This window comes from Acartia tonsa, chromosome 9 (assembly GCF_053477335.1).
Source record: "Acartia tonsa isolate MP-2025a chromosome 9, ASM5347733v1, whole genome shotgun sequence".
Taxonomy (NCBI): Eukaryota; Metazoa; Arthropoda; class Copepoda; order Calanoida; family Acartiidae; genus Acartia; species Acartia tonsa.
The window spans coordinates 12,106,348-12,122,360 of NC_137268.1; the positions used below are offsets into that span (position 1 = coordinate 12,106,348).

General features: G+C 29.8%; 2 protein-coding genes across 2 annotated transcripts; one reads left to right on the top strand and one right to left on the bottom strand.

Annotated features, from left to right (window-relative positions):
* The first annotated feature begins 860 nt into the window (after positions 1-860).
* On the top strand, positions 861-5,044 carry LOC145327723 (OV-16 antigen-like). Its single transcript, XM_080171278.1, has 9 exons — positions 861-916; positions 1,496-1,591; positions 1,826-1,926; positions 2,243-2,372; positions 2,900-3,005; positions 3,262-3,304; positions 3,897-3,995; positions 4,113-4,197; positions 4,587-5,044. Exons 1-9 carry the CDS (start codon positions 883-885, stop codon positions 4,712-4,714), a joined length of 822 nt encoding a protein of 273 aa, XP_080027404.1. The 5' UTR covers positions 861-882; the 3' UTR covers positions 4,715-5,044.
* A 3,190-nt stretch (positions 5,045-8,234) lies between these two features.
* On the bottom strand, positions 8,235-10,927 carry LOC145328228 (protein D3-like). Its single transcript, XM_080171836.1, has 9 exons — positions 10,579-10,927; positions 10,435-10,493; positions 10,229-10,329; positions 9,976-10,102; positions 9,715-9,823; positions 9,549-9,591; positions 9,383-9,475; positions 9,103-9,187; positions 8,235-8,582 (listed from the first exon to the last, which is right to left on the bottom strand). The coding sequence occupies exons 3-9, from the start codon at positions 10,280-10,282 to the stop codon at positions 8,440-8,442; spliced, it is 654 nt and encodes a 217-aa protein (XP_080027962.1). The 5' UTR covers positions 10,283-10,329; positions 10,435-10,493; positions 10,579-10,927; the 3' UTR covers positions 8,235-8,439.
* Between the last annotated feature and the right edge of the window lie 5,086 nt (positions 10,928-16,013).

Consider the following 16,013-nt stretch of genomic DNA (forward strand, 5'->3'; position numbering starts at 1 on the left):
CTAACACAAAATAAGTATCAAAAATACAGCATGTTTGTGGTCAAAATGCCATATTGGGAAAATGGTCATTTTTAAAAGCGAAGATTTTCTATAAATAGGATTGGTCCTGGACAATTAGCTCTTTTTGGTAATATGAACAGGTTAAAATTGTCCTATTACAGAAGCATGCCAACTCTATAATCATTACCAGAAAGTCTGTACGTCCATTCAAAACTTTTTAACTGATTTTTTACATTTTTGACAACAAATTTAGTAGGTTATTATTATCCCATTCATCTTATTTTTGGAATACTGATTTATAATACCACAATATTCAATGTTACAAGCATCTCTATAATTAAGTCCTAAAAATGTAATTATGTCCTTGAACAGTATCCTATAATTAAAAAGTTTTGCAATAAAGTTACTTACAATTTTGTTTAGTTTTATGCATTATCATTATAGTTCTGACACTTATATTAATATCATTCAGTTCTGACACTCTACAATTGTTAATGTTTGTTTGTCCTACCATTTCAAAAAACTTCTCTTTTAAGGATGTTGTTATGCTTGTTATGATGGAAGGGTTAATAGCCAATTAAATATTTGAAAATGCTAAAAATGAAAATTTTTATTTGTAGATAAAATACAGCTTTTTTTCAATTTACAGAAAAGGTGTTTTTGGAGATTCTCAGAGCATTGAATCCTTTTAGTTTCTATTTGTAAAATAAATTTTTCTACCCCAAAAGCTTTATTTTGCTTTCTTGAACCATTTCCATTGATTTGCCTCAGAGGGCATTGTTATGAAAGTGTAATACTATAAAGTTCAAAGGGTACACACAAGCTAGATTTTGATATATAAACAGAAGTATCCACAAAATTTGTCAGTATTTAGTGGTCTTCATGGTTAGACAACAAAGGATGAGATTGTTCATAGGTAAGCAATATTTGATTTATATGTATAAATATTTTTGTCCAAGTAAACAAGGACACATGTTTATAAGTGGCGCAGCTACTCAAACAGGAAATATAGATATAAAGTTTTATTGTCAGTTAAAAAAAGTATAGTTCAAATTATATATGCATATCTTTTCTCATGGTTCTGAATGCTGTAGCTTCTGTTTCTAATTAACGCATTTAAGCTTTTGCAGATTTACAGTTAAATCTATAAATGATATTTGAGGCTAAAATAGAAACAAATTAATTAACCATAACAACATTAAGAGTAAATTCAATAATCAAAAGAAATATTTAACAAACTTTAAAAATAAATTACTAGACCTTATTTATAACTACTAACTAAACCATTACAATTCAATTATTTTTATTTGAAGGTTAAAAAACTAGCCTAAAACCAATCTGAAGACTTAAATCTAAAAAACATTATCCCAAAACAATTATAGTTCCTATGTAAGCTTCCCTATAATGTAGGACTCTATTGGCCAAGTAGTTATTTAAAACTTAAGAATCAGACAAAAAAAACCTACTTCTTTAAATAATAGGATATCTAATTTAGCTTTGTTGGGCTTGACTATTGTTGGTATTAGCAATGCTGGTCATGGTGGTAATAGCAACATGAAAGCAGTTTTTGACCAGGGCTGGAGATCTCAAGGTACAATTTATTTGTAGAAATGTAGTAGTTCAAATATTTTACTATTTTAGAATTCAAGAAAAAGTTTTTTGGAACTCAACCTACAAACTAAAAATTTAATTTGAAATAAACATAAACATTTTTTGTTAATTTTGTAAATACCATTTTTTTACCTATGTATTTAAATACAACAAAATTTAACATAAAAATTATAAAATTAATGTGAAATTAGATTTTATAAACCATCTTATCTAGGAGCTGTACCTGAATTCTTTCCCATCCCCCCTGACAACCCTTTGTTTATGATGGTGGATGGGAAACTGGTCACTCCTGGTACACCCCTTCAAACTTCCCAGGTAGATACGAGGGACACCTAAAATTTCTGCTAAACCAGTATACTATAAATTAAACAAAAGTTTTTCGATGTTTTTGTGTCTGTTTATTACTTACAATCTCTAATACTTGTGGACTTGTGAGTTATATTTGCTTTGAGAAGTAGAGCTCCACCTCACTACCCTTCCTCAAATTGAAATATTTTCATCTAATATTTTTTTTCCTTCCTGGAACTATTTTTCTAAGGCAAGTTTTTTTTTAAGTTTAAGATTAAACTGACATTAAGTTAATAAAAAAGTTTACCTAGTTTTTGTTATTAATAATTTTGTATACTCACAGTTAGGAGAATTTCCTCAAATGTGGTGGAGTACAGAGCCTGGAGCACTCTACATGGTCCTGGTTGAGGATAATGAGCCTGAATTACCTCGACCAATCAAAGTTCAACACTTTATGGCTGTCAATGTTAAAGGTAAATTTATTAAGTTTAAAATCTAGGGGTTCTGTATTGTAAAAAATGCATTGAATGATAATCAATCCATTACATTAAATTACTAGCACTGTCCAAAACGATATAATAGTCCTGGTTTATCACTTTTTATGGTTAATATTCCAGGTAAAAAAATAGTCTAAGAAGGCCAAATATGACACATGTTTTTAAAAGCTAGAGGCCTCTAGAGGAGGGGGTAGTTAAATTCAATAACCCAATTTTTATATGGATTTAAAGAGAAAGAAAAAATTTGATGAGGGTTGGGGTCGACCAACACTACCCCATTTTAGATTTAAAAAAAAAAATTGGAGGGGGGGCACTAATTCTTTTCTAGGATTTTTTCTCTTGGGAGGGTGGTGGTACCCTCCACCAAAATAGCTATAAACCTTCCCAGGACATGGAAACCTGTAAAGGAGAACCATAACAGTACAGCAGTTGACGTGATCCTTTAGTACAAACAAACAGACAGATATCCTGTTACTTTATTGTGAAGCTAATAATGTATTCAGGTACAGACATAGCTAATGGTGATATAGTATTTGATTACTGGCCTAGCACAACATTTGATAGAGATGGCCCAGATGGTTTTGATCCTAATCTCAAAAAGTTAAAAAAGTAAGTAAATAGATTTTTCCAAATTATTAAAAATAATTCTTTTTCTAAAATTGGTGGTTGTGTATCTGTTTCTGTTTGTTTGTCTGTTCATAGCTTAGGTTCTGGAAAAAAATCTGTCCCCTTAGTTTACATTTTTTAATAAATCTTTGTGTTGGATCTTAACAGGTTTCTTAAATGAAAATATATTTATCAGGAAAAAATACTCTACATTTTTTGTATTGTATAAGTATTTCAAAAAAAGCAAGTTTTAATTTAGGCATATGGTACTTGTCTACAAGCAGAATGGAAGAATTGAAATTGTAAGTATTTTTCTCGTATTCATTCAATTCCAGTGGATAGGAACCGGTTCTCATCCATACGAAAAAACTATGTCTAGCATCGTATTATATCCAGCTTTCTACGAATATAAAAATGTACAATCATAAGATTAAAACCATTTTCTAGCCGGTGCCTTCGGCACCTCGGGGCTAAAAAAACTAGTTTTAATCTTATAATTGTACTTCTATATCCGCGGAAAGCCGTTTATAATACGATGCGAGAAATAACTATTATCTTATCTTTATAGCATTTAAATGTGACCAAAATAATAATAGGGAATCGCTCGTAGGAAAATATTAACCCCACCCCAAAAAAAAAAAAAAAAAATTTTTCAGGAACTTAAACTAATTATGAGGGTGAGGTAGTCATCCCCCTCAAAAAAATCTCACCCCACCCCAATTTTTTAAAATTTTTCTTTCTAATTCTCAAATAAAAAATTGGTTTCTCCAATTCAACTCCAAACTTATCAAGTGCGCCTAAAACCCTCTAGGGGCATACCGCTATCCTTATGATAAAGTATATAATATATCAAATTTTGATAACTACAATCTAACTGTAACTGTTTTGTGTTAGCCTGCAAAGGATGGAAAAACAGGGTGTGGACCAGAACCAAGCTTCCTGAACAGAGCTAATTTTCCTCACACTAAACTGGAACAAGATTATAACCTAGGGGTAACATGTTTTCAATATTTCTACTTTTCATAATGTAAACTTTGAAATAATTTATGATTTATTTTCTTTGATAAATTTAGACATGAAGCATGAACTAAATGCATTTAATTCTTGCAGAACCCAGTAGCTGGAACTTACTACACAGTTACCTATGAGGAGGGCGTGAGCCAATATTATTTCTGTCTTGCTGGATCCTGTCAAGGTCTGTACATCTTAAATTATTTTTTTAAAAATTCTTTTGAAAAATATTCCATAAATTGTGGCTGATGAGTTTAATTATTTGTAATTTGTAAAGTAGAATATAATAGTTATTTCTCACATAATATTATAAACAGCTTTCCACGGAAATAAAATGTAAAATGATAAGATTAAAACCAGTTTTTTTTAGCCCCGAGATGCTGAAGGCAGGTGCTTTAAAAACTGGTTTAAATCTTATGATTGTACATTTTTATTTTTGTAAAAACTGGATATAATAAGATGCTAGACATGTTTTTTTTTTCATAGTGATGAGAACCCGTTCTAATCCATTGGATATTAATCAGTTTGGAATGAATATGAGAAAAAATTTGAAATTACTTTCATTTCATTTAGAATCTGCCATCCCAAATCTGATACCAGGACTGACAGACATCTTTGCTGGCAATCCTTCTGCCTGCAGAAAGCCTCAGAAATATCAGCAAAGCGGCAGCCAGTGGTCTCATTCGAAATGGTCCAAATAATCAAAATTGACCTAAATTGCATTTTTCTGGCAATAAATCTTCATTTTTTTTTCTCATCACATTACATGATCATAAAAAACTAAAAAATTATCTGCAAGTAAAGTTGATAGGGTAAGAGTATGGCACCAGAATGTTTTCTAATTTTTCCACCATTCAATAAAATATGCAGCTAAATTAAAATCAAAACAAACTTGATTGAAATTCCCAACATATAGTGGCAATTTTTTTCTTCTTTTGTTGCTTATTTATTACCTTATGTAAAGTTTTCACGATAATTTGAAAAATTGTACAACGCAAAAATCAAATTTTTCAATAAATTTTATATAAACATGTTTTTGTTAGATCTATTTTATGAAAATATCAGTAATACACAAAATATTTTGGCTATAGGAGTTATTTTGAATAAAGGACAGCAATTGTAAAAAGTTATTTGAACTTTACAATCCAAGTAGCCTTGTCAACTCTCAAAAAAAATATTTTTTTTCAGTTGAAAAATTTACACCAATTTTTATTGGCAAGTATAAGTTTGAAATTTAAGTTACTTTGCACAAATTAAAAAAAAATATGTTTTAATTTTCTAACAGTGATGAAAATTAGTCCCTTGACTTAAGAAAGGGTAGGGGCAAAGCCAAATAGCATACACACACACAAATGCCTCCTTTTAACAGTGTACATTAAGATATATAAGTTTTCCGGAATTTTAAAGTTAGAGGGAGATTTGAAATCTGCATCAAATTTTGAGGATTTTTTATAAAATTCGTTTTTTCTATAATTCTTTATCTAAAAGCGGAAATGCAATTTAAGTTAATTAATTTTGGCATCTGTGATTGGTGGATTTGAAAAATCTGCGCTCTGATTGGATGGCGTACATCATTCAACCAATTAGAGCGCAGGTAGTTTAAACTCCACCTATCCTATTGGTCAAAATTAACTAACTTAAAATGCATTTCCGCTTTTAGATAAAGAATTATACAAAAAACGAATTTTATAAAAAAATCCTTAAAATTTGATGCAGATTTCAAATCTCCCCCTAACATTAAAATTCCGGAAAACTTATATATCTTAGTGTACATATTTCATCCATGTTTTTACCAAAATGCTTATTGTATTTTTTTAAACAGTGCTTTTCCTCGACCTATAAAATTCTATCTTCTTTTTTTTTTAATGGACTTTTTTTCTTTATGCTTTACATCTGCAGGGGGTTCTAAACCTGTGGGGATACCCTATATCCAATTTAGCATGCACTGAGGTAAAACAAACTAAAAGATACCCCCTCTTTTATTTTCAATTAATTTAAAAATAAGGAGTTGATGGGCAATTTGTGGGAAGCCGCCAAAAATGACATATTAAGCTTAATTATAGAAAAGCTTCATCTTGATATTGTCCAGTAGCAGACATTCGGAATTTGTTTCACTGATATTCAAAGAATATAATGAGTGATTTACAAGTAACAATAATAGGAATTTCTTAAATGTAGCAAAAAATAAGGTTAAAATATTGGCAATTTTTTTATTTTAGATTGTCCATTGTATATAAGCATTTTATATAATAAATAGCGACTATGCCCCCTAGAGGCATCTAGAGGCACTTGAGGGGGGAGGGTTGGTGGTGTTAGATCTCATTAAATTTTCAGTTCGTTCCTCCAAAATTGTTTGGATACAGGATACTGTTTAAGGACATACCCCCACATTTTTATGACTTTATTATCGAGTTTCGCTTATGTTATTGTACTTTGTTCTAGAAATCATTTTTCCAATAGGATAATTATATCATACAAAAAATGTTGGCAAAAAAGTTATTTAAAAATGTCTTTTGCTAACTTGTAAAAAATCCTCGAAAAAGAATATATCTATGCATAAACCCATTGAGCATATTTCCCATCGTAAAATACAAGAAAAACTGTTATTTCTTTCTTTGTACAAAATAGATCATAAATCTAAAAAAAGGAAAAAGATTATTAGATGGTTCATTTTTTTTTCTTTTTAAAAATCATGTGAGTAATGTGCTATGGATTTTAAACCTTATTAGCTTGAATCTTTCTAAAGGACGCATATTTTTATTAGAAAGTGTTTGTTTGATTTGTAAATGTAGAATTTGAATGGTTTGTTTTTATGACCACTTAAGTCTAGCATTGCCACTTTAAAATTACAAACGCCCTTTATGTTATTCTAGAAATATTTGTTCTATTATAAAAATAAATTCAATACCCAAAACTTACTACTTTGCAAAAATTTTATTGCATTTCCAAGGATATATGGTTTCAAATAAGTTTTCTTACACCCAGGGATGGGGAAATGTATATTTTATAATAATTTAAATAACAATGTTTCAATAACAAAGTAGAATATCTGTTGTAACCAACATTTGTAGCTAAGATACTGTGTCACGTTTATTTTAAATATTTGGGCTCAATAGTCTTCTTATAATGATGCAATGGATATATTATTACTTGGATGTAGTATAATATTTTCATGTACTCTGATAAAATGAAACATAGCTGGCTTGAATAACGATATCCTCCATCCACCCAATTTATCCCATTCCCTCCTACTGGATGAACAAACTTACCAATAAGTGATGTCCATGTTAGCAAGCTAAATTGACTACAGTTTTTCACATGTGCTAATATCCACGTATATTCTATATCTATTCTTCTAATTGGAATGTAATTTATTATGTGTAAACAAAGTGACTTCAACATAGGTTAAATATTTAAGATAATCCTCTGATATTTTAAAAATAAAGTGTTAACTAGTATTTAGATTTTCAACTCTTACATTATTTCTGAGAAATCATGTTACTGTTGCAAAGAGCAATAAAATTATACAAGTTAAATTTATTTGTATTCTGTTAGCTACTGTATATATTTATATATATTCATTGTAAAGTATTTGCAATACTAAATTCAACGTTTTCTTATTCTTTACATTTTATGTTCTATAAATAATTTCAATTTCCAATGTTCAGAAAAGGCTTTGTTGATCCTGACAGGCCTTTTTATAGCAATAAAGTACAAAAAACCCAAATAAAACCTACCCCATCCCACAAATAATATGTGTATAAGATATTTTTCATTTGTAATTAGAATCTTGTAAAAATCTTTCTGAAAGTAAGTACATTTAAGGTAAAAGTGAACAATGGAGCTTAATTTATAAATAAAGATCTCACAAAATTTTGTCAGTCACTTTCTGCTCATCAGTGTTTCAACAATTTAGACAAAAAAGGATGAGAGTTTTCATAGGTAAACAACCATTCTATTTTTATGGATAATAATTTTTTTTTTTCTCTTATGCAAAAATCACCCCTACACTCCTTTTTGCCCAATGCAGTGCAATAGAAATACATTAGTATTAAATCATTAGTCAGTAAAACAACATTTCATATTTAGAAAAAATAGTTCTAAGAACCAACTGATAATTGGTTAATAAAATATAAGATAACAGGATTAAATAATCTATTTTTTATTAAATATAAAAAATCTACTTATTTATCTCAATTCCTGTTTTTATTTTGTATTGAAAGCTTCAGACAGACATTGTTTTACATTATATCAAAGATATAGACAACCTTGACTTCATTTTTGTATGTAAAACCTGATGAATCATATAATCATAATCTGTACATTCAAATTAATCAACTTTTAAAGAAAATATTTATTTTCAGTTGATAGATTTACAGCATTTTATTTGCAAATTTAATATTCTTGTTATTGAAATATTATTACATCACATGAGTTGAATTAATGGAATGTATGGTAACTTTGTATGGTACCATCTATTTTTATATCTGATTGGTTTCTTGCACCTGGAACATTCTCCCAGACTGACAAAGTCATTGATTCCAGGTATACTCAATGGCAGTGGTTGACCTAAAAATAAAAAAAAATGGTTCAAGACTTTATAATAAAAGGTCAACCGCCTCAAATAAACAGGTCATATTTTGCCCCAAGAGGAAATTTTAAAAAATGACGTGAGTATGGGAATCATTACATCTTCTATTACCTACCCAGCCGAAAAAATTCCAAATTAACCGCCAATCCCAGCGGAAAAAATTGCGAATGAATCGTCAATTTTCCCACAATATATGCAAAAAAAACTTTTAAAAAATGGGGGGGGGAGTATTTTTTTGTTTTTTGGGGGGTTGGGGGTGTCCCACCCCCCAAGAAAATAGCCTAAAACCCACAGGACCAGTAGACTAGGTATATTCCCTTAAGAGAAGAATCCGATCGGTTCATTGGTTACTGAGATCTTAAGGGACGGACTAACAGACAGACAGACATCATTCTACTTTGTATTATAGATTGTACAAAGATTAATTGGTAAAATTCCAGAATTCTAAAGTTTAGTTTATGTAATTGTAGAATCATCCAAATCTGATGTGTTATTTACCTATAGCAGCAGAAAAGTAGCAGATCCAATATTCAGCCCAACCTGCCTCATAAGAGGCTGTATAAAAAGTTCCAGAAATTGGCCCCTAAAAAGTAAAATAGGAATTAGGAAAATTAATAAATATTAAGGATAGTAAGGGAACAAAATTAATTTTATTTGATTAACAAGAGGTTTATCACTAATAATTGCACACACATAAGTCTACTGTCCAAGTGCCTAACATACTACCTTTTTTATTTAAGTTTTACAATGTTTATAATATCAATATTTTTTATTTTACCTGTAAATTATAATCTCTCTTGAGGGTATCATGTTCTAATCCTAACCTGTTGAATACACCAGGTGTACAACCAACATGGCCCTTTTCTGATGGCTAAGCATTGTTCAAAATTAACAGAAATTTAATTAAATTTATAAAATGTTTAAATGAACTTAAAAAAACTTACAATTTCAATTCTTTCCTCTTGTTTGTAAACCAAAGCAATGTATCTAAATATATCAAGATTGAATTGCACAGTAAACTATTTTTAATTATAAAATATAATTATAAGAGCTATTGGAAATGATTCAACAATCAAGTTTAATGTTTTACAATTTACACAAAATGAATACCTGTGACTAGTTCCTTTTGCTGGGTCAATATTATCTCCTTCTGTTGTTGTATCATATGGTGCACTGGGGATGTAATCAAAGATAATATCTCCTGCTTCTATATTATTGCCTAAAATTGATGATGACGTACCAAAATTTTCAAAATTAAAAAAAATCCTAAGAGGATAATACCCAATAACAATCGTAGAACTTTAAAATCAAATGATCTGAAAGAAATGATTATTAGCTTAAGATATGTATGTAATTTCAGCCAAAAATTACCTGGAATGTTGGTTGCCAGGAAATGAACAAGTTTTCCAGGTGGAATTCCCACATCATTATCTTCCAGAAGAAAGGTATAGAGAGCTCCAGGTTCTGAAGCCCAACTGAATTTCGGAAATTCATCCAACTAACAACAAGTTAGAATTTAATCAATTGAAATAAGCTTATAGTTGGTAACTAATACAACAAGCAAATTATATTTTGATATTGGTTTAAGAAAAGTATGAAAATTATATAGAGAAAAAAATTTTACCTGTGATGTTGATAATGTATCATTAACATTAATAGTTCTTCCTTGAACTGTCATAGACAAAATAGAATCTGGAATTTCAGACAGTTTATCTGGTACAGTACCTATTACAAATGATAAAGTAACATTAAAAACAAAAGTACAATATGTTTGATTCTTTCCTTCTATTGAATTTAAATTTAGTTGTTGTAAATAAAAGTAGTTATAACCTGTTTCTTTCCAAATTTTATTGAATTCTTGCTTTGAAAGTTGCTTTTTAATGCCAGATCTTAAATATATAATATTTGTAATACACTATTTATTTGTTTGATAAATGAATATTAAAAGCTACAAACACTAATTCAAATACTCACCTGATATCAATACTATTCAAACTGGAAACTGCATTACCACTGGTTTTGCTTTCTTGATTACCAAACCTTAAACTTCTGCTATTTCCACTGTTTAATTTAAATACTGGAGATAACAGATTTTGATGTGTTGTTCTGTGAGGTAAGGATGGAGAAAGATTTATAATCAAACAAAGTAATGAACTCACTAAAACAGAAAATAATTGTTGAACTTAAAAAAGATTATTTGCAAATACAAATTTAAAGAGCATTGAGAACATCAATCTTGTTAATTTCTTTAATGACAATTATTTTCCTGATATTTTATGTAAAATCATGCTGATGTTTTGTGTAGAGAAAACCAAATGAAACTCAACTTCTTGCAAGATTTATAATACCAATTCTATTTTTGCATTGGGTTGTCCACTTTAAAATTATAGTTTGAAACTAAACAGAATTTGTTAAAATATTTCCCTTGCTTTTACCTCTCATATAACTAGTAAAAGTAAAATACTTATTGTTATCATTGATTATTGTTATTATAGATTGACAAATCTGATTTTCTGAATGATCAACATCAAAGAGATCTAAAGGGATGAAACAAAGGCCGATAAGTTGATGTAAATCCCCAATGATGATACACAAAATTACCCCTTCTGTAGATTAGAATTAGTGATTGAACGTTTAAACACTCACCTAATAAACTAACCAATCAACAATCACCAAAGTTTCGCCATCAAACAAGAAAATGTTATTATACAACTTTGGGGACTAGAGTAATTATCAGCCAATTGTCCCTTCTCTCTTTGTCAACATCAAGCAAATGCAATGATTGATATAATTACTTAGATATATTGACAGGGGAAATTTATCGTCAATTTATGTTGGTAATATGGACCTCATTTATTGATCAGTTCATTTCTCCAACAGGAGGGTAGGTGATTGGGTAAAGGGGGAGGATTGGGCTATCGTTATTTTAGCCAGCTGGTATCATTTAAATAGAGAACATGAAAATCCAAGTAATTTATTTTTGATTAATGCCATGTAAGAGTGAATTGCCTTGTTATGGATATTCTACTTTTGTTATAGGTACAATCATTGGCGTGCACAGGAAAAAACCAGGAGGGTGTATTTATATGGGGTGTTTCATTCTTATATGGGCGTTGACCCCCACCCGCCCCCCCCCCCACATTATATTTAAAAAGATCCAAAACAAAACTGTTAGAAAACAAGCTTATTTAGAGTTATAAATAAAATATTTAATGAAATTGAAAAATAGGCTATTAATATTTCATAATTATAATTTGGGAACCATGGCTGTAAAATAATAACAAAAAATTTAAACGCACACTTGCAATGTCATTGCAATAAAAAAAATAAGAAATCTGTAGAGAAAAAATATAATACCTAAAATCAATAATATCTTCCAAATTTAGTTATGTTTACACAAATAATTATGGAATTTTTAGACACTTGAAAGGTATACTTTTAGATTTATTAGTTTAAATTAATTTCTTTGTAAGATAGTGTACGTACTCCACCATACTGTAGAAATTACAAGGATAGGAAGCAGTATTATCATAAATTAATTGTTGTTAAAGAGAAAAAAGAAATATAAACAAAGGTTTTATCTTAATAAAAAAGAAGAAGGAGGATGTTTTTAGTTTGTAACCAAAGTCTTGATAAACAATGGATCGTTTTGGTAATTTTATTACTATTATTTTTTTCTTTTAAAACAAAAATTTGATGTGTTTTGTTTTTATATAGATGTCCTCAGAGAATGGAGCTAATTATTGCAACATTTATAATGGACAAAAAAAGCCTTTTAATTTTTATAAATAAAACATTCTTATTTGCGATCCTTTAAAATTCTATGTCTCTTCTTTAACTTTGAGAAAACATAGCAATATTTTGTTTCTCCATGATGCATGGGTTCATTGATTTCTTAAGTTAATCTGTTGATTTAAAGTTTTTATTTATATTTGTTTTATTTTCATGAAAATTGCGCATTCTTCCACTTTTTTTTAAAAAGATAAATCATATAAATTTAGGTGTATCTACTTACTAATTGTATTTACCTTACTGATATATAGGCCTACATTGGGGCCTATCGAGTACATAAACAGATTAGAAATAAGGGGTGAGTGTAGTTTTCCTATGTTTAACCCTTGCGGGGCGTAAACCTGTGTTGCCCTCACCCTGTTAGGGGGAGGGGGTCACTGCTTGACAAGGCACTTGAATAGAAATCACCCTCTAATCTATAACTAGATTACATCCGTCTGTGTTTCTCTGCAATAAAATTGTCCTTGTTGCTTTACAAATATTCTACATTCTATAACTCATATCTTTGATTTATAGATAAGATATGTAATTCAATTTTAGCTCAAGTATTTTCAATCTTTTCTTATCTACACAACAAGGATAATATAGCCGCAAAGTAATGAAGCTTAAAACAAAACTCAAACATGATCAAGGAAGTTAAAAGAAAAAAGAAGGAAAATCAGAAGTGTCTCTTTACAACTCACTTTAAGTCTAATAAAAGCCTAACAGACAGTCCGACTGACACCCTAGACGCGCAAAGAAGCTACGCAATTTAAAACTATGTAAAACAGATGCCCGTGACGACAGTTTGACCATTTACAGCCCATAAAACCTATATGTCACCTATACATATCAAGGGCTGAAGGGAAATAGAAATAGGTCAAAAAACTGTCCTATTTCTAATATTCTTCTTCATAGTCATAATTCAACGGATTTATTATTTTTTAAAAAACACAAACCAAGTTATGATACAAAAATGTCATAGTAGGTGATTTATTGACAATTAGTTCAAATGGATGGTTAAGAGAGGGTAGGTCCCACAAATAAATTTATTGCGGAAACGTATTTTAATTTTAGTTTTTAAAAGAAATTTTTTTTTTTTTTTTTTTTTTTTTTTGGGGGGGGGGGTATTTTTAATTTTTTTGGGGTGTTGGGGGTATCCCACCTCCCAAGAAAATAGTTATAAACCTTCCCGGGACCTATGAGAAGCTACCCAGTAAAGGAGAACCAAATCGTTTCAGCGGTTAGCGAGATCCTTCGCTACAAACAAACAGACAGACAAACAAACAGACAGCCAAACAGACAGAGAGACATCGTTCTACTTTGTATTATAGATAAATACTTGTGTAAATATCTATTCTTATATTTCTGAGTGCATATAATATTATTACATCTGCTGTCAACCTATTAAAATTGAAGTGTGCCATTTAGATATTTATCAATCAATTCTATGTATATACTAAAGTATTTGGATATATGCACCACAGTTAGTACTTCTCAGACAAAGGTCGAGCAATCAAAGGGTTGGTTATCTGTTGAATGTTACTTAACCTAGTATCCTTGGGTGTTAGAGTATCGCATCCCATTACATGCGAATGCTGCTCTGGATTCTCTTGGAAGATCACTTAAAAATCGAAGGTGAATCCTTCCCTAAAGAGTTAAAATTTTTGGAAATATGTCCAGCATTGATTTATAGAATATATAATTTATCAGAATTGAATTTAATTTGTGAGATCTTAAGGTACAGACACAGATAGATATCCAGTTGGAAGTGTATAGAAATAAATTGCGGATGCACACATAGCATCTAAAAATTTATTAAAATAAAGTTAACTTTTTAAAAGCGAAGCTTTTCTATAATTATTAAAAGCGAAGCTTTTCTATAATTAGGGTCGGTCCGTCCGTACGTCCGTCCGTCCGTCCGTACGTCCGTACGTCCGTAACGGATAGCTTTTTCCGTTAATTTAGGCATGTTAGAATTGCCCTATCGATTTCAAATTTTGCATGGTGATTCCTTTAGTAGTTAGGTACGATTTAGAAAGCGTAGTAACTCTATAATCATTACCAAAATGTCCGTACGTCCATTTTAAACATGTTGATTTTTTTACTTTTTTAACAACAAATTTTTATGTGATCAAATCATCGGATTGATCTGATTTTTTGTATATTGATTCCTGGGACAACAAAGTATAATGTAATAAGCGAAGCAACTCTATAATCAAGCCCTAAAAATGTAAGTATGTCCATAAAAATTATCCTGTATCAAGCAGTTTTACAACAAATTTACTTACAATTTTGCTTTGACTCTTATAAATTTATATTATGATAATTAAGTTCTAATACTATACAAGTGTGAATGTCCGTTTGTCCTACCGTTTCAGTGCTTCGCTTTTATGGATGTTGTCATCCTTGTTTATAATAAGATATTTAGTAGCACGATGTATATAATATAATAATATGTTGTATGTTATTGTTTGATTGTGATGTATATTATTTAGTAAACGTATTTTTGTACCAAAATAAGTATTTTCTTAAAATATATGTATTGGGCGTTTTTTCAATGACACATTTGCCCCTCCCCCCTTTTAGCATTTAATCCCATAGAATAATAAAGTGAGTTGAAACATAGTCCTATGTGAAACAGTTGCCTTCTATAATGATCTATGTACCTAAACAAGGATGACAACATCCATAAAAGCGAAGCTCTGAAACGATCTGACAGACGAACATTAACTATTTTTGAGTGTCAGAACAGAATATACAAAATATAAAAATATAAGGTTTGACAAAATTATACGTAAATTTGTTGCAAAACTTATTAAATGCAGAATTCTGTTTAAGGACATACTGACATTTTAAAACTTGATTATAGAGATGCTTCACTCATAATATTGTACCTTATTGTAATAGGAATCAGTAATCAAAAAATCATATCAATCGGATGATTTAATCACATAAAAAATTGTTATTAAAAAAGTAAAAAATCAACATGTTTAAAATGGACGTACGGACATTCTGGTAACGATTATAGAGTTGCTACGCTTTCTAAATCGTACCTAACTACTACAGGAATCACCATGCAAAATTTGAAATCGATAGGACAATTCTAACATGCCTAAATTAACGAATAAAAGCTAACTATCTCGGACGGACGTACGGACGGACGGACCGACCCTAATTATAGAAAAGCTTCGCTTTTAAAAATGAATGTATAAAAAGCCAACAATTCAAAAAAGTATACAAATGGTGTTATTAATATCCGCTGGTTCAGAACCAGTTCTCAGCTATACTGTAAAATCGTGTATAGTTTCGCATTATAGACAATATTCCACGCACAATATAATAAAAGTCATAAAATTTATATCTTCGGCCCGTCGGGGCTTACAAAACTGGTTTTAAAATTATAATTTTTCATTTTAATATACACAGAAAGCTGTCGACGATGATAAATATTCCTTATTTTAAGGGTCGAAAAGTTGAACCCAAAAATTTGTTTATAATAGTTTTCTTCTGAAACTAAAAATAAGCTACCTAAAATTTATGTATTTTACTGTATGTATTTAATCCTGTAGACAAATCTTTGTTTAAGAATGTTTATAATGAGTATTGACAAGAACTAAAATATTGCCTATTGTTCA